We start from the raw sequence: 19,913 nt of genomic DNA on the forward strand, positions 1-19,913 counted from the left end.
GTAACAGGCCGTTGATAAAAGGACTGCAGAGAAAACACATGCACACAAACATGCAATGTAAAAAAAAAACAAAGCTATTTATGATAACTAATTTATGGATGTAGTGCTCAATAATTAACCTGACATATAGATACAGATGATATCCATAATAGTTGTTAGATTATTTGTGATGGATGGATGGATGGATGTGTGGATGGGTGTGTGGATGGGGTGTGTGGATGGGTGGGTGTATGGAAGGATGGGTGTATGGAAGGATGGGTGTGTGGATGGGTGGATGGATGGATGGATGGATGGATGGATGGATGGATGGATGGATGGATGGATGGATGGATGGATGGATGGATGGATGTGTAGATGGATGGATGAAAGAAAGAAATGAATGGATGGATGATGGATGGATGAAAGAAAGAAAGAAATGGATGGATGTATGGCTGGATGGATGGATGGATGATGGATGGATGGATGGATGGATGGATGGATGGATGGATGGGTGTGTGTGTGGATGGATGGGTGGGTGTGTGTGTGGATGGATGGAGGAAAGAAAGAAAAATATGGATGGATGGATGGAAAGGACTGATGAACAGCTTAATGGATGGATGAACGGATTATAGATAAAAAGGATTGTGAAAGAGAGAGGGGAAGAGAGAGAGAGAGAACATTAAAAGTATTTTCACACATATCATCCTGTTAATGTGTCTTGACTAAACTCGAAGGATCTCCTAGACCTCACATGATGTCTGACTCGTTTATTTCACTGATCAAGAGCAGCATGTGATGCTGCTGCACACTTTCTGTGGCCTGCAGGCGGTGGGCTGAACTGAGCTGTGTGGGTTTGTGACAGGAGAACAGGGCCAAACTCTCTGTGCCCACACTGTGACACTAAACCAATCCATACACTGACATGCCAACCAGAGTGAAGGGGGGTTTACAGTCCATTGGTGGTTACATATAATTGCATGTTGCAAACCTTTAGTAGAACAAAAAGATTTTTTTTTTTTAAATCCACATGCACTTCAAACAACCCAGACAACATTAAAGTTCTTAGTTTCCAAAAGAGCTTTAATGAGAGACCCGCTGCAGCTTTGCAACCAAATATTTCACTCTCTCAATCCCCTTGTGCAGAACATGCTTATTTAATGCATAATCTATAAACTCCAAAGGCGAGCCACGAATATGCGTGTGTGTATTCTGCATTCTGATGCACTAACCCAGATTAGATATATGCAAAAACAGATGTCGGGTGGCAGGGCAACTGCTGTAATAATGAAAGGTGCTGAATGCGTTTTAAATACCTCCTTCTTTAATGCCAGGGCCAAAGACAAGCACTACACAGCCAAATTTCACAGCCCTGCTTTAATGCGAATATCGTCACTGTTGCTTAGTAACAGCCATGAGCAAAAAGTGAATATTTATGGCTTAAAATAGGCATGTAAGGGCTTGTGAATGAGTACAGAGGGTTCTAGGTGATTTCGAACACAACGTCCAGTCATATTCTGCTCTTATCTCATGTTCTTGACTCTGCTTATCAAAGAAGGACATTCCAGCCCTAATATAAAAAGTTGCACGTGTGAAGGTGATCCGCATGATCCAGAAGGAATGTGTGCACGTTCCTCACCTTACTACAGTCGGACTGGGCATTCAGTCTGTGTCCAGTCCGGTTCAACCCCAAATCTGCACCGGAGCAGCTCAGGGGTCTCCCGTTGAGGTGTGCAGGGGCGGCGTGGGCGAGTTTGGGGGAACGGTCCGCAGCAGACGTCCTGCAGTCTGACAGAGCAGCGCTGTCTTTGGGACTCCAGGCCTCCAGGGGCGCTCTAGGGTCCCTGGGGAGGCCAGACGACGGGGTGACGAGCCAGGCGGCCCGGCCTTCTTGAGGGATATGAGGTGGGCGCTCTGGTGGAGGAGGAGGAGGGGGGTCTCTCTGTGGGGGTGGGGGGGCAGGGAGGGGCTTGTCCTGTTTTCTGGACATACCTGGAGATGACTACAAAAAAAAACTCAAATTAAATTGAGGATCAACAGTCATATGAAAATGTTAAAGACAAAAAGTCAAGATGGAAAAACCATGGGTGACAAAGTTAGGACACCCCATCATTCAATCGCCTGTAGATGCACTTTTAGCAGAAGTAACCTGAAGTAATCATTTTCTGCATGATTTAACAGTCTCACTAGTCTAGAGATCTAGACGCACCCTAGCAGCAGCAAATTTAATCTGCCCGCAAGTGTCGTCTAGGAACTCTCAATACCCTTCTGAGCTGTATTCTTCACAATCTGGACGGGCCAATAACGTCGTGTATAGAGTCGGCGGGTGGGGCCATAATGACAACGGCTAAGTTGCGTTTGCGTTCTTCTAGTAAACACAGAAACTGGCGAATGGCGGCGGTCTTTCGAATCAACTTTAACCGCGACTCTGGAAGACTTGGAGTTAAGCTTTTCTCTGAGAAAAGAACAAAGAGCGGCACTGAAGTCATTCTTAAAAAGGGAAGATGTGTTCGGAGTTTAACCGTCCGGATACGGTGAATGTTTAATCTATCAATGAGCTCTGTTTCACCTTCGTTGCTCTGGTTGGTTGTAGCGCTATCCTATCGCGTGCAGAGGGAGTTTGAAAGACAACCGTTTATCCCGCCCCTCGGATTGAGCTGTCAATGGTGAGTTTCCAGACCAAACATCTTGATGTGGGTCTGGCTTGTCAGGCTACAGTCTCACATCATTCTGGAGGAATTTTGGTCCACTCTTTACAACATTACTACAGTTTGTTGAGGTTTGTGGAATATGTACACTCTTGTCACAGCATTTCAGTCAGGATGAGGCCTGGACTTCAACTGGGCTATTTCTTTTTCAGCCATTCTATTGTAGATTTGCTGGTGATCTTCAGATCATTGTCCAGTTGCATGATCCATATTTAGCCAGGCTGTAGCTGTCGGACAGATGGTCTCAAATTTGACTCTAGAATACTTTGGTATAGAGAGGAGTTCATGGTCGACTCAGTGAGGTTCCCAGGGCCTGTGGCTACAAAACAAGCCCTCTACCAGCATGCTTGACTTTTTGTATGAGGCGTTTGGGCTGATATGCTCTTTTGGATTTAACCAAACTTGGCTTTGCATTATGGCCAAGTATCTCCACTTTGGTCTTGTCTGTCCAAAGGACACTGTTCTAGAATGCTTATGGTTAGTTCAGATGCAACTTTAAAGACCTAAGGCGTGCTGCCATTTTTTTTTTTTTTTTGAAAGAAGAGGATTTCTCCTGGCAACCCCTCCAAAAAATTTGACCCATCTATTTTTAATTCTACTGTCATGAACTTTAACATTTATGGTTTGGAAATGGCCTTGTAACCCTTCGCAGATTGATGGCAGCAACAATTGCTTGTCTAAGGTCATTGCTGATGTCTTTCCTCCTTGGCATCGTGTTAACAAACCTGAATGGTCCAGACCAGCCAAACCTTGTGTTTTTATAGAGGAGATCACACTTGCTGGTGATCAGTTAATCAAAGACATTTGATTATCAGTGTCGGACCATCATTACCCTCTTAATTCCTATTTTAACAGTCAGGGTGTCCTAACTTTGTCACACATGACACTATGATAATTGAAATGAGCTGGATAACATCACCGTTTTCACCAGAGCAGCTGTACAGCCGAATCAAATTCTGTTCTGTTGCATTATCTTCCTGTTAATACCGTGAAGCAGCTTTGAAACAATTGGACTTGTCAAAAGCGCTATACAAATAAAGGTGATCTGATTTGATTTGACACATGGCTTTTTCAATGTTGGCTTTATTTTTGCTAAATAAATAATGACACGGTGTGATATGTCATGTGGTGTTGTTCATCTGAGGATTTATTTTCCAAATTAAGACCTGCCAAGGACCAGATTTATTTATTTTAATTATGTCTTGATACAGAAAACCATGGAATTCAATAAGGTGTTCTAACATTTTCACATGACTGTAAATATTTATCTTGATCAATAAGATACCTTGGGAGAGCCTGTGGGGCTGGGAGCGGGAGAACGGATGAGATCAAGGCGGGGCGGTACGGGAGGAATGTTCAAGTGCGGGCCCATGTGATCAGCAGCGGCTTTCCGTCGTTCACACACAGGGGATGAGTTCGGAGACATTATCGGCGAGTTCTGGATCTCCATGGACTATGCAAAGAAAGAGAGAAACACTGAAGGTGATTTATGACATATTTACTAGTGTTTGCAAAGCAGCGTTTTTTATTATTGATCAAATAGGGCTCACAGTTTAGTGCATCATGCACTTTGCTTTTACTTTCAAAGCAATAAAAGGGATGAAAAAAATAATCAAGAATAACTGCCTTAATCAGTGTTCACAGCATTTTTACCCAAAAAAGATATTTCTGGTACTTCTGCTGTAATGACTTTACATAAAGTAAAAAATAAATGTTTAAATATTTTTAAAAAAAGGTAACACTTCACAGCGAGGTTTCATTAGTTAACTACTTTAGTCACCATAAACTAAAAATGTACTGCACTTCTACAGCATTTATTAATCTTAATATATTAGTACATTTTGAAATTTAAATCAAATGTTATATTTGTTAACATGAGTTAAAGCACGGTGAACAAACAAGAACAAATAATGAACAGCTGGATCTGTCATAAGATTAGTACTGCATACATGCACTGTTTATTGTTAGTTCATGTTAGTCAATACATTAAAGGAACACTCCACTTTTTTTTTTAAATAGACTTATTTTCCAAGTCCCTTAGAGTTAAACAGTTGAGTGTTACCGTTTTTGAAACCATTCAGCCGATCTCTGTATCTGGCGGTAGCACTTTTAGCATAGCTTAGCATACATCATTGAATCGGATTAGACCATTAGCATCGTGCTCAAAAATTACCAAAGACTTTTTTTTTAAAAATATAATATTTTTCCTATTTAAAACTTGACTATTCTGTAGTTACATCGTGTTTCAAGACCAACGGAAAAAGAGCAATTTTTAGACTGATTACTATTCTCTCATTCCTGTGTAATAATCAGGAAACTTTGCTGCCATTCTATGGGTGCAGTGGCACGGTGATATTACGCAGAAAATAGTTCCTAGCTATATCGGTCTAAAAAAAAAAAAAGTTTTAAAAATGAAAATATAGTGAAAGTCTTTGGTAATTTTTGAGCAATGCTAATGGTCTAATCCAATTCAATGATGTATGCTAAGCTAAGCTAAAAGTGCTACCGCCAGATACAGAGATCGGCTGAATGGATTCAAAAACGGTGAAACTCAACTGTTTAACTCTAAAGGACTTGGAAAATAACTAATGTTAACAAATGAGACTGGTTACACTATTTTAAGGTGTCTTTGTTACACTGTAATTATATATTTAACTACAGAGTAATATTAAGTAACTACATGTACTTACTATAGGGTTAGGGTCTGGTTTGGTTTATGATTAGCTTCATGTAATTATGCATTATTTATGGTTAATATTATAGTAATACATGTAACAATGACACTGTAAAATTAAGTACTTTCATGAGACCTTACCGTAAAGTGTTAAGAAAAATAATTTAATTCCACAGTTTCAGAACATGTTCGTCAGGGTTTATACTTTTTTATTGCCAATAAATGTACATGACTTTCATTTGTAATCATGGGGATTTAAAATAAATAAATAAATAAATAATAAAAATAAATAAATAAGTGTTTTACTCCAACAGCAGTTTCTACCCAATAAAATTTTTGGAGCTTGATATAGTTAGAGAAATGTAAATTCATTATATTAATGTCCATGATTTTTCTGGGTCAATCACATTTTTAATACGTAAAAATACAGTTTTTGAGGGAATAAATTAAAATAAGAAATATGCTGCAAATTGATTTTGATGCTTTGGCTTATTTCAAGCTTGTTTTGTCTCATTTAAAATCATTTTAAACCATCTTGAGGTCTTTTTAGAAGATTGTTGACCCCTACCACAGCAGGTTCCTGGCCCTCACCTATCAGGAAATCCCCTTGCAACCACCAAGCAACCAGATAAAAGCATTTAGAGCGCCTTAGTGACCACATACAGTAGCAACAACCTGGCAATAATCCACAACATCCTAAAATCAGCACACTCATTTTTTGAAAATCTGAAATCAAATTATATACAGAAACTCTTGATGTTGCACAGGTCTTTGTCTTGGTTGAGATTAAAAAAAAGCTTGCAGCAAACACTAAAGCACTACAAAGAGAAGAAAAATGACAAACTCATTATTACACATCATCACGATTGCATACAAAGTTATCCTAATGGCCTATTACCTCAATGAATTGCTTCGGGCAGGTTAGGGTTTTCAACTTCCTAATCAAATAATAGTCTCATTAGCATATCCATGAACTGAGCAATTGCAGCTGGACAGCTTTTGTTTGTGGTGCATCGAATAAATTTATACAGGGGGAAAGCGCCGCTAATTAAATTTGCTTAAAAAAACGATATAGGAAATCAAAAGGTGAATAACATGCTCTTTGTGAACTACTCTTCGAACTAACAAGTTCTCACTCACTAGGAAGCCAATATCATCTACAAGTTCTCTTGCAAGAGCATTATGGGGGGAGAGAGAAAAACGAATATCTCGCATTTCTATTTAAAAACATTCCTGCCACAAGGTGCCCTCTACTACCCTCCAAGCTATACCATTTAATGAATCCACTCAGTGGAGCTGTGGAGATTGTGTCCTCGTGAGGCAGGTTCCAACAGGTTTCTTTTTTAATAAAAAAGGCTGACATTTATGCTGGTGAAGCGCAGGAGGCTCTTGCACCTATATAAAAGCAAGATATTGGTCTCTTTGAAGTCCAGTGAAGAATGAGATTAAAACCACTAGAAAAAAAGAAGATTGCTCGTGGATTGACAACAGTGATGAATGAAGTCTTGAATGAACAGGTTTAGGCAGAAACAAACGTCCAAATACTTGTAAACATGTGATAACAGACAGTGATTTGACTTAGAAGTCAACATGAAATGCGTTTGACATGTATTCCAGAGTGGGGGAAAAAAGTAGGTCTGGATGTGATTTTATCCATCATGAAAGGACTGGGTCATGAAAAGTGGCAGAATGGGTGGGAAGGATTGAAAAATGTAAGGGCTTGGTTACATCAGACATTGTCAGAGTTGAAAAACTGATAAAAGAGTTGATAAATTTGGTTAAAATATTACATGGTCAATTTTTTTAAATCGTTTTAATAACATATACCCTAGTGAATAACTAAGATCATGAAAAAATATTAACGGCACAATGTGTAATTTTGGCCACTAGAGGTCGCGTATTCAAAACAAAGGCGTAGCTTGATGACGCCTTTATTTCGTGGAATCATGGGAGTTGTTCTCTTCACCTCTACAGCCGGTGGAAAAGAATCCGACGGGAGACGAGAAAAACCCACAAAATAAACTCAACCAGAGAGACCAGCAAGACACGGCTCGAGAGCAAAAGCTTTTATCATACCACAGACGAGCGCTTCTACTTCTTCCGCTCATGTGGGGTAACACAGCACTGTTTTATCATATCCGCCACATTTGAGTGTGTTGACTGTTTTTATAATGCTACTCTGCGTTCGCTCAGTGGCTACTATGGCACACTTGTTGCAGACTGCAGTAAACTAGATCAATTTTAGGCATGGCACAAAACGAGATTTATAACAATAAGACTAACTGTGTTGAGCTATTTAACAATGATTCATTTTCTGTCAATGAATATATCCAAACAGTAGCTCACCTGTCTAATAAATATAAGTGTTTCTATGGTTTCTACAAAACAAAACCAGATATCAACGGCAAAGCGACATGATGATATTAATAGGCGACATATATGATTAAAAGTGCTTATTTCTCTGGATTTAAACATTTAGGATAATATAAGTAATCAAGTAAGCAAAATTATATTTTAGTCCAAAAATCTTGCATACTGTGCTTTTAAAGGAAGTGTTTGTAAGGTTGTGGCCAAAACTGGTACTGCAATCACTTTAAAATCCCTCTGGATGCCCAAACACTACTGATTTCGTGATTGGTCGATAGGTGGAGGGCGGAGCTTCAGGCCATACCACAACATGTCTACATCAACATCAGTTGAGGGCTGCAACAACAACTTTTAAATGACAATATCCTGGCCGGACTACTGTTGACAGTGATATAAGTATTTGAAAATAACATGATTTCTTAATGTCTCGTGACATATGAGGGCCATTTTATGATTCATTGAAATACATTTCTTACATACAGTTCCTTTAAATGTACATAATCAATATGAATTCATATTTAGCACATATACACTACCATTCAAAAGTTAGGGGTCAGTAAGAAAGTAATGCATTTATTCAGCTAGAGCACATTAAATTGATCAAAAGTGACAGTAAGTTATAAAACCTTTTTCAAAATATATGTTTAAAAAAATCCTGATAAAGTCACAGTTTCCACAAAAATATTAAGCAGAACAACTGTTTTCAACATTTCTGGATGTTTCTTGATCACCAAATCGGCATATTAGAATGATTCCTGAAGGAGTAATGATGCTGAAAATGAAACTTTGCTTTCCATTATAAAAATATATATTGGTGAGCCTTGGTGAGCTTAAGAGACTACATATAAAAATATTTAAATAAAACTAAAAAATAACAAAATCTTACCGACCCCAAACTTTTGAATGGTACTCTAAGTAATTAGGATCAATTACGATATCCTGCGGGGAATCTCAAAGATGTTGTACCTTCTTGATGTGGTCTATGACCAATGATTCCTCTCGGTCATCATCGTCATCCAGGTCCAGCATCGGGGAGTTGAAGTGGTCCAGGAAGAAGCACTTGGCCCCTTCATTGCGTGGGTCAAACGGATCCACAATGATGGGCTCGGTCCCCTTGATCTCACAGCGACAGAACGGGCAACCCTGACCGTCAGAATCCTGCAGAAAAGAGTCGAGGACACACTGAGTGAACTTTAAAACACTAGTGCGCGCACACACACACACACACACACACACACACACACACACACACACACACACACACACGTAACGTGCACTCTCCAACACTTGTAGAAGTCCAGAAAACCGCCTCGTACTCAAACCTGACACGAGCATGGTGTAGTAACCGTCGCTGATATCAACCTAACGGTTCTGGTCTGCTTATTTGTATAGCACTGTAAACACTGACAGATTGTTGTGGAAATATGCCTCGGCCATGAGGAAACTCTTTACTGGCAGGATCTGAAGAGCCATGTTTGATTACAAACAGCTGGAACGCACATGCTACCCCCTCGGGCCGGATAACCAATTTCTCTTTTTCAAGCAAAGCAAGACAGACACACACGCAGGACACTCCTCCATGTCGCGCGGATCCGTACGGCCTGGAGACCGCTTACACATGGCAAAACGAACAGCAATCATCTTTCATTTCCTCCATTGAACTCTGAGAATCAAAGTGTGTCGATATTTACAAGAACAAAAGATGATCATGGCTGCCATCTGGTCGAGGGGTCACGCGGAAAGACATCAAAGCGTTGTTTGAAATCTAATCCTAATTAGAGCCCTTAAACTGAGAGAGAGAAACACACCCCAACTGACTCCGCATTAAACAAGGCTATTAAATGAGAAAAGATTTCTAAAGGGATGGTCACCTTCAATACACTGCTGTGTGTTCGTAAACTTACCAGAAAAATAGCAATGAATATCAATCTCTCTGCCTGCAACACTTCTCTACGCTCTCGACAGGTTGAATGGTTTATTTAATGCTCAGGTTTTTCTATAGGCAGGTGACAGGTTAAAAAAAACGAGAGGGTGAACAACAGCAGAGGAGATTTGAAAAGCCGCACAAACTCTCATATTGTTGTTGAAGAATGGGCTCGTGATGGACCACAGATGAGGACCTTTAATGTCATTTTAGATGTGTTGCAACGATGTGCGCTCAGTGACAACAATCCTGCTCTGAAGGAAAGATGACATCCTTCTTCATACATTCACACACTAAAATATGGAAAAAGCAAACACTTGGATCCAAAAATTAAGCAGCACAACAACTGCAAAAATGTTCCAACATTTCACTAACAGAAAGTTTTTGAATACTTTAAATGTTAATTTTGAGCAGTGTGTCTACTGTTTTATAATATAAAAATAAAATAAAAATGTGAAATATGCTTGAAAATTGTAAGCTTGTGCAATCTTTCTTTTAAAATAAAGGGCACATTGGTTTGACATTTTATTATTTAAGGCAGTGACATGCATGCATTTTTAAGTGGCCAAATAATATTTGGGTGCCACTGTATTGTTCTGATGAAGTGCTCTTCTGAATTCAATTAGCTTGAGCGCTTCACTTCCATGGTCATGCAGTAAAGGTTCACGGTCAATGATCACAAATCTGAGATTTAGCCTCAGCAGATCCATGTGTAGCAGAGGGAAAACCACTGTGCCAAAACAAAAATCGCAAAACACTACAAAAGTACTGCTTCTCCCTAAATTTTCTAGTGATATATTGAAAAATGATTTGCTATTATTGGAGAGAGAAACAGGGAATAAAATCAAGGGCATGTTTCTGGCCAGACTCAAACCTGCTTGGCTCACATGAGCACCAAGACTCGAATCAGGAATTATGCTCACATCAGCATGAGCGAGTGAAGTTTCCATTACAAAGAGGAAAAAAACTAAACCCTCGTAGCATGCATCTGGCTGAGGCGTCCGAGTTTAGCTGGCCCAAAATAATCTGTTTATCGTAAGAGAAGCTCTGATGCTCGGACAACACCCGATCTGAAAATTTCTGGTAAAATGTAAACACATACACACTTCACCCCAAATGTGTAACATCCCTCTAACGTCACCCACGTAAACATCCTCAATCACAATCATACACTGACACACACACACACACACACACACACACACACACACACGTCGTGTTTCCATGTTTTATGGGGACTTTCCATAGGCGTAATGGATTTCATACTGTACAAACTGTACATCCTATCCCACTACACTGCCCCTACCCCTAAACCTTCCCATCACACACACACACACTGCCCCTAAACCTTCCCATCACAGGAAACATTCTGCATTTTTACTTTCTCAAAAAAACTCCTGTGTGATTTATAAGATGTTTTCCTCATGGGGACCTAAAAATGTCCCCACAAGAACAAGGATTTCAGATATTGCCATCTTTGTGGGGACATTTTGTCCCCATAACGTAGGGATTACCAGGTCACACGCGCACACACACACACACACACACACACACACACACACACACACACACACACACACAAACACACACAAACACACACAAACACACACAAACACACACAGAAGATAAATGCAACCATAGAGGACACATTTCCTACCCTATCTGCCTTTCCTTCACCTGTCTGCTGTCATGCCCCTTTGCATTTGTGATTGGGACAAACGCAAGGGCGATGGAAAGACAGATTACCTGCTGTTCGTTTTCCACTGAGCCTTGATGACACTCAGTATTCAGGTCATAGCTAGCCATTAAAGCACTTTTAACTAGATCCATTAGCTGAGTACTGGGCGTCACTGAAGCGTTTACATGTGATGCAAAGCGTTTCACCATACTGCATGCAAATAAGACACATTTATTTTGTGCATGAGCACAGCTGTGTGAAAAGCTGCAGCTGTGTGGTGGTGGCACACGTGTGTATCATATACACGTTTATGTATATATTCAGATATAGCGTTTATGGGTGTTCCACTTCAAGGGCTTTGTTTTAATGTAATGTTAATATAATAAAGATAATTAATGGTATATTATAATATGGCTAATATAACAACTTTTTCCTCTTATTTGTCTTGAAACTTTTTAATCACACATTTTATCAATATAAAACATAAAAAATAAAATAAATGATTACAAATAAAAGAGTTTGAAATAAAAACCTTTCAATACATTCATGAAAAAAGAGCATGTTTTAGATGAAATATGAGAAGCAATGTACACAGAAACCTCAAGATAAAGCTAATATCAAGGTAATTATAATTTTTTTGTGCATTGTTTGTAAATCAAGCTGTAATTCGGTCAAATTATGCATGTGTGAAAATATTATTTATTGTTTATTTACAATACATAAAAATCATAGGTATGAAATTAGCTTTAGCAGAATTCTCCCGTCCAGCCATTGAGAGTAGCTAAATGAAACACTAGTGTAAATGATAAAAACACCTGCGATACATACCTGCCATGATGTCAAACAGGAAGTACACATGAGGTGACCACATGGCTCAATCTTTACATCTTTATCGTTTTCAGCGCAGATCTTACACAGCTGAAATGTAGAGCCCATTTCACAGTACAACTCGTACTGTTCCTGAAAAGAGCGAAAAAAGAGAGGGGGAAAAAGATGACTAGGATGAAAAAAAAATATCTGACATTTAGCCAACTCAAAAGTGCATCCGTTACTAACCTGTGTGACCTTAATGTGGTCATGTGGGGTGGGTTCACACAGGCCAGTGAGATCTGGGTTATAACTGCGCCCATCTGGAAACAGATAACTACAGATGGAGAGAAAGACAGCAAAAAGAGTATGAGGTTAAGAGACTTGCTCTGCGACTGGCTCTGTGGCATCTCTATTAGCAGTGCTGTGAAACTGGGCCAGCTCCACAGCCCATCCAATCACAGCCAATGTCTGAATCGCTGCACTTACAGCAGGGATCAAACCTCTCGGCTGGGGCAATCAGATGAGAGAGAGAGACCAGAGAGAGAGAGAGACACCAGACAACATCTGCAGACTTTTTTCTGCATTTTCTGGGCTGATTATAAGGGAGAGAATTCTGCAAAACGTTTTAAATGAAACTGATCGCAGTTATTGATGGCTGAAAGCATAACAAAATTAAATAAATTCTACAAAATGCACCTAGATTTCACAATGGCAGCTTCTTTAGCTTCTTTAGAAATGAGTTTATTGTGTGTGCCACTGCCTAGTGATAGGCACGCGTTTATTAACAATGACTGTGTTCCTTTTGTGTGAAGTTCTTTTACCAGAAACAAGAGTTATGCAAGCACATCGGATTCGTTAACTGAAATAAATAGGCGGACATGGTACAGCTCAGATGGTGTGAGATTGGCATGTGGCGCTAGGCCGGGCAGACAGAGCCACAAGCCAAGTGTGTGATGTGGTTTAGAGACAGCTGACACAGCATCAGTGACAGATACATGCAGCTAAAACCTGTAAATGACACCTCAAACAGACATGCTAGTAAGACACCTGCCAACGAAGAGTAAGAGGGAGAGTGTGTGTGTGTGTGTGTGCACGTGTGTTTGTGTGTGTGTGTGTGTTTACAAGACATACTGCCAGCTTTCCAGAACATATTGAGCTGATAGGATGCTTCACAGAACAACTACGGGAGTTGATTCCAGGAAAATGGGACAAAATGAGTAGATCTGGACACACGGGCGCCAGAACCCTATCTTTGTCCCACTCAATCAAACTTAGTCAGTTAATATTCAAATATGTACTGCTCATACGCAGGCAATAATTACACATATTTATTTACGTAGCTGAAGTATGAAATAGATAAACAATGCTCCACTGATTTTAATAAATTATTTGATTTAAGTAATTTTCTTTTTTTTTACTGCTTTCATTTTTGAATCTCATTTGATTGTGTGTGCGTGCGTGTGTGAAATATCAGGACACAAATGTGTATAATTGACATGGGTATGACAGGTATTACAAGGAGAGGGTGAAATATGAGGACATTATCGATGTCCTCATTTTTCAAAATGCTCATAAATCATACATGATGAGTTTTTTTGAGAAAGTAAAAATGCAGTATGTTTCCTGTGATGGGTAGGTTTAGGGGACGTGTAGGGGGATAGAAAGTACGGTTTGTACGGTATAAAACTATTACGCCTATGGAATGTCCCCACATTTCACAAAAACAAACGTGTGTGTTTCTTTATAAGTTTTTTAAAAGATGATTCAATGAAAAAAGTGGTGATAAGCCATAAAAACTGATGGTTTATTTTGTTTTTAGTTGCACTTTTTGACCATTTTGAGCTTAATTACTGATAAAGGGAATTTAGTTGAAATTAGTTATAAAGTTATAAAGATTGAAAACATATGCAGTTATATATTTTTTAGCCCTTGAGGTCAATTCAAATTTCTATAGTGCTTCTCAGAATGAAAACAGGATTTCAAAGAAAAGCATGTTGTTAGTATTTATTATATCTTAATATAGTTTACATTTAGTGATCAATCAAGCAGGTGAGATATGCCATATACTGTAGTATGTCTCGCCTTATGTGAGTATACTTTATGTATGTGGATTATGTTGGACATATTTATCCAACTTTAATTACCTTTTGTGACCATATTTCTTTACACTGTACTGTTTGCAAAGAGATAAAGTTGGATGTATTAAAAGGTAATGTGAAAATATCTGATCAACCGTAAAACTAGAATGACAGCAAACTGATGCAAACAATATTTATGAGCTCAGACCTATTCATATAGTGACATTATAACTCGACCATCTTCAGTCCCACTGTCTAGACTTTCAACCAAAGAAAGATCAAATATGTCAATGTACCATCGACTGAAAGAGGACAAGAGTGATGCAAGTGACTGGGCTGAGATAGTGGGCGTTAAGTAGAGCTGAATGGTTTAGATTAATAGTTGGAGGTTAGGACAGGAACTTGAACTCAAAACGCCCACATGAGCAGCATGGCTCTACTTGCACCAAGCATTAGGCCAAAGCTCTGACGTTTATTTAATAGTTTGTGCTGTCTGAGGTACTCACAAGCCTTCTCTGCATCCGTCGATGAGCGCCTGGAACAGCGGCTTGTTATGTGGGATGGTCTGCAGGATGTTCCCGTCACTGGTGACGTAGCCGATGGCCCACTGGCCTAACCGCGTACAACTCAGCCTGAAGATGTAGCTGGGGACAGGGTGAGAGAAAGAATTATTACAAACTGGAAAGCATTTCTGGCATGCTTCTGTCGCGAGGGACAATGCAGGTGACGGTAGGCCATGTTTAAACATATATTGGCTAGCATAGTTCATGTTTGTCGGTTGGATTCCAGGCAACGTTCGTTGAGGTTGTTGGCGTGGTCTTGAGCTTAGGTTGATTATGTTAAAGGGTTAGTTCACCCAAAAATGAAATGTATGTCATTAATGACTAAAGACATTTTAAATTTAGTCTGTGAGATTCTGTCTCTCCATGTATGCACACTATACTGTCCCTTTCCAGAAAGGGAATAAAAACATCATTTTTCAACATCAACGGTCATGAATCACCGTATTGATTCATGATTCATATCGTGTGTCAAACTGCTGCAATCACATGACATTGGCGATCCGAATCAAGAATCAATCCACTGATTCAACCGTTCGAATCTTTGTTTGAGGATTGAAAACAAACCCGGAAGAGAAGACAATGCTGAATAAAGTCGTAGTTTTTGTTATTTTGGGACAAAAATGTATTTTCGAACTAACTGATGTCACATACTGATGACAGTATACTGTGCATATGTTTTCAATGAGAGACAGAATCTCTCGTACTAAATATTAAATATCTTAAACTGTGTTCTGAAGATGAACGGAGGTCTTACAGGTGAGGAACGACATTAGGGCGAGTCATTAATGATATACATTTCATTTTTGGGTGAACTAACCCTTTAAACTAAATGTGTTGATTAAATGTTAATTACATTAAAGATATATATTTGTGTAGAAACTGAAAATAATACCAGTTCATAACAGTTTTGATATCATTACAGCGATTATGAAATAACCGAAGGCTTTGACATACACTAGAAAGAAAAACCGAACCAAAGATAACGTTTACTTCTGCCTGCCCCTTTACCGAGAAATGTAAGAGGAAAAGGAAACGAAAAGCACATTTTTGGAGTTATTCAAATACGTCTTTTAGTTATGCAACTGCTGAACAACAAATTCAGCCAGGATTAAGAGACTAGCTGGTACCAGACTGAACCTTTCCATTCAATATCCCACAGCGGCAGGGTGTCACAGGCTGGCACTGAGGCTGGAAAAAAAGAAAAAACTTTGGCTGACGGAGGAATGGATGGAGAACAGGTTGACATTTCTCAGCAGGAGGTGGAAAAGTTTCTACAAAGTGTCTTGAATGCTGGTGCACAGAATTCGATTTGCAATTCATAATGCTTTATTAATGTGATGTCACAAAATGAACATCTACGCATATAAAACGGATCAGACAAAGGTTAGAAAGGCCAGAATAAGAACATCTGATGTGGTAAATGCAACAGTGATGTTTTGACATGTTTGAGCCACTATTTTGAGACATAAGACCACACACACACTGACTCATCACACGGAAAGGTCATGGCCTGATGTAAGGGATTGTTGCAGGATTTCTGAATTACATTAGAGTTATTTCTAATGCAGCTGCTATGGATGAATGGAGCTCTCTGTGTTAAATGTGATTAATCCCATAATGCTCCACTGTGCTGCTTTCACACTGGACACAGCTCTTTTCACGCACGGGGGAAACATTGTATGGTCTTACACTCTTGTTAACTCTCTATAGGTCTACTTCCAACTCAACTCTGTCATGTCTCATTTGTTTAATATTATACTTGCTACAGTAATTTTTACTGAAAGTGTCTTTTCTTATTCATAATTTACTATTAGCATTATTTATTATTTGCCTTTTGACACCTTTTTATTTAGAGGATAAGCAAAACTCAGTAACAATACCAACACTGAAAAATGGATTCAATATTTTTTTATTTTACTTATTTGATGTCAATATTTACTCTAAAATCAGCTTTGAAGCACAGCTGAGCCCCACCATCTGTCCTAGGACAGATTATAGTCTAAAATGCTCGTTTTAGTCAATTCAGTTTTGACAAAAAAATAAAAATGCTATTAGAATGATTGGAGACTGAAGCTTTGAGGTTGGAAATATTCATAAAAATTACCCTTTAAGTATCATAAAAGTGGTCCATTTGACTTAGAATCATGCTAGGGGTGGGCGATACACTGGTAGACACAATTAACTTGTAGAAATGTGTCAAGCGCTAGAGATCGTGTTTACGCTCATGTGACGTTGCTGTGCGGTCACGAAAGTCAACTCATTTAAGTATATGTGGGCGCTCTCTGAGAGAGGCAAATTTGTTTTTGTGCTTTTTGCCGCCTAATTGTGCTGGAATGGCTAAATACAAATGCCTATGTGTCAAAATGACATGTTTTGCAAGTAAACGGAGTCATTTATGTCTTAAGTGTCTGTAAATAGTTGAGAAAGAACTGCGAAATTGAGAAAGAACACACAAGTAATAGTATATTGGATCCGTGGAGTGATCCAAATGTACCTGCTGTCATTATCAATGCTAATAAAACAACAACAAAGAGAAAATATCTCATTGCTCTTGACAATTACTTTTGTAATTTTATTAAAAATAAATGCATATTTAATGTATTGAGTAAAGACTATGCATTTTTTTTATATACATTTGATAAGTTTATACATTTTATGTAGCATTTCTAGTGCTTGTTTTTATGTTAGGTGTATTTCAATTGTTTTTGTTTTATTGTAGTTTGTTTTCTTTGCTATTTTGTAGTTTATTTGTCTATAGTAAGCTTTATGATATATTATATATGTATATATATATATATATATATATATATATATATATATATATATATATAATATATATATATATATATATAATATATATGTATGTATATATAAATATATACAGTCTTGTTCAAAATAATAGCAGTACAATGTGACTAACCAGAATAATCAAGGTTTTTAGTATATTTTTTATTGCTACGTGGCAAACAAGTTACCAGTAGGTTCAGTAGATTGTCAGAAAACAAATGAAACCCAGCATTCATGATATGCACGCTCTTAAGGCTGTGCAATTGGGCAATTAGTTGAAAGGGGTGTGTTCAAAAAAATTGCAGTGTCTACCTTTGACTGTACAAACTCAAAACTATTTTGTACAAACATTTTTTTTTCCTGGGATTTAGCAATCCTGTGAATCACTAAACTAATATTTAGTTGTATGACCACAGTTTTTTAAAACTGCTTGACATCTGTGTGGCATGGAGTCAACCAACTTGTGGCACCTCTCAGCTGTTATTCCACTCCATGATTCTTTAACAACATTCCACAATTCATTCACATTTCTTGGTTTTGCTTCAGAAACAGCATTTTTGATATCACCCCACAAGTTCTCAAAAGGTCTGGAGATTGGGCTGGCCACTCCATAACATTAATTTTGTTGGTTTGGAACCAAGACTTTGCCCGTTTACTAGTGTGTTTTGGGTCATTGTCTTGTTGAAACAACCATTTCAAGGGCATGTCCTCTTCAGCATAGGGCAACATGACCTCTTCAAGTATTTTAACATATGCAAACTGATCCATGATCCCTGGTATGCGATAAATAGGCCCAACACCATAGTAGGAGAAACATGCCCATATCATGATGCTTGCACCTCCATGCTTCACTGTCTTCACTGTGTACTGTGGCTTGAATTCAGAGATTGGGGGTCGTCTCTCAAACTGCCTGTGGCCCTTGGACCCAAAAAGAACAATTTTACTCTCATCAGTCCACAAAATGTTCCTCCATTTCTCTTTAGGCCAGTTGATGTGTTCTTTGGCAAATTGTAATCTCTTCTGCACATGCCTTTTTTTAAAAGAGGGACTTTGCGGGGGATTCTTGAAAATAGATTAGCTTCACACAGACGTCTTCTAACTGTCACAGTACTTACAGGTAACTCCAGACTGTCTTTGATCATCCTGGAGGTGATCATTGGCTGAGCCTTTGCCATTCTGGTTATTCTTCTATCCATTTTGATGGTTGTCTTCCGTTTTCTTCCACGTCTCTCTGGTTTTGCTCTCCATTTTAAGGCATTGGAGATCATTTTAGCTGAACAGCCTATCATTTTTTGCACCTCTTTATAGGTTTTCCCCTCTCTAATCAACTTTTTAATCAAAGTACGCTGTTCTTCTGAACAATGTCTTGAACGACCCATTTTCCTCAGCTTTCAAATGCATGTTCAACAAGTGTTGGCTTCATCCTTAAATAGGGGCCACCTGATTCACACCTGCTTCTTCACAAAATTGATGACCTCAGTGATTGAATGCCACACTGCTATTTTTTTGAACACACCCCTTTCAACTAATTCAACTAATTGCCCAATTGCACAGCCTTAAGAGCGTGCATATCATGAATGCTGGGTCTCATTTGTTTTCTGACAATCTACTGAACCTACTGGTAACTTGTTTGCCACGTAGCAATAAAAAAATATACGAAAAACCTTGATTATTCTGGTTAGTCACATTGTACTGCTATTATTTTGAACAAGACTGTATATGTATGTATGTATGTATGTATGTATGTATGTATGTATGTATGTATGTATGTATGTATGTATGTATGTATGTATGTGTGATCATTAAATAAAATGACTCATATGGTGATATAAGATTCTTGTCATATCGCCCACCCCAAGTCATACGACGGTTTTGTGTGAGAAAGAGGAAAATTTGGGTTATTGTTTACTGAATTAAATCGATTTGATTCATGAATAAATACCAATACATTGGTTTTAATGAACTGGATCATTCATTAAAGGGTTAGTTCACCAAAAAATGAAAATTCTGTCATTAATTACTTACCCTCACGTCGTTGGACACCCGCAAAACCTCCGTTCATCTTCGGAACACTAAGACATTTTTGTTGAAATCCGATTCATGACATTGGGGTCAATGAAGGCCTGTCTGAATTTTCATTTTTGGGTGAACTAACCTTTAAGAACCAAGTGAAAGAGTGTTTCATAAACTGAATATTGAACTGATGACTTGAATTTATTAAATTCATGAACAAACAATTCATGAATCAAGCAGTTCATTAAAAAGAACCTTGTCAAAAGAATGATTTGTTCATGAATCGGACATTGCCATTTCCATCATGAACATGCCATGCAGACCTACAGGACAGA

At 38.5% G+C, this 19,913-nt stretch overlaps 1 protein-coding gene across 1 annotated transcript in view; it reads right to left on the reverse strand.

The window, feature by feature from the left end:
- cblb (Cbl proto-oncogene B, E3 ubiquitin protein ligase) overlaps nt 1-19,913 on the reverse strand; it is an 87,883-nt gene that overhangs the window by 10,528 nt on the left and 57,442 nt on the right. The window contains exons 7-12 of the mRNA XM_067434219.1: nt 14,722-14,859; nt 12,384-12,471; nt 12,156-12,287; nt 8,692-8,883; nt 3,970-4,137; nt 1,566-1,978 (exon numbers count right to left, since the gene is read on the reverse strand). Coding sequence (XP_067290320.1) covers nt 1,566-1,978; nt 3,970-4,137; nt 8,692-8,883; nt 12,156-12,287; nt 12,384-12,471; nt 14,722-14,859 — 1,131 coding nt within the window. The remainder of the gene's footprint in view (nt 1-1,565; nt 1,979-3,969; nt 4,138-8,691; nt 8,884-12,155; nt 12,288-12,383; nt 12,472-14,721; nt 14,860-19,913) is intronic.

Source organism: Pseudorasbora parva, chromosome 23, assembly GCF_024679245.1.
Source record: "Pseudorasbora parva isolate DD20220531a chromosome 23, ASM2467924v1, whole genome shotgun sequence".
Lineage (NCBI taxonomy): Eukaryota > Metazoa > Chordata > Actinopteri > Cypriniformes > Gobionidae > Pseudorasbora > Pseudorasbora parva.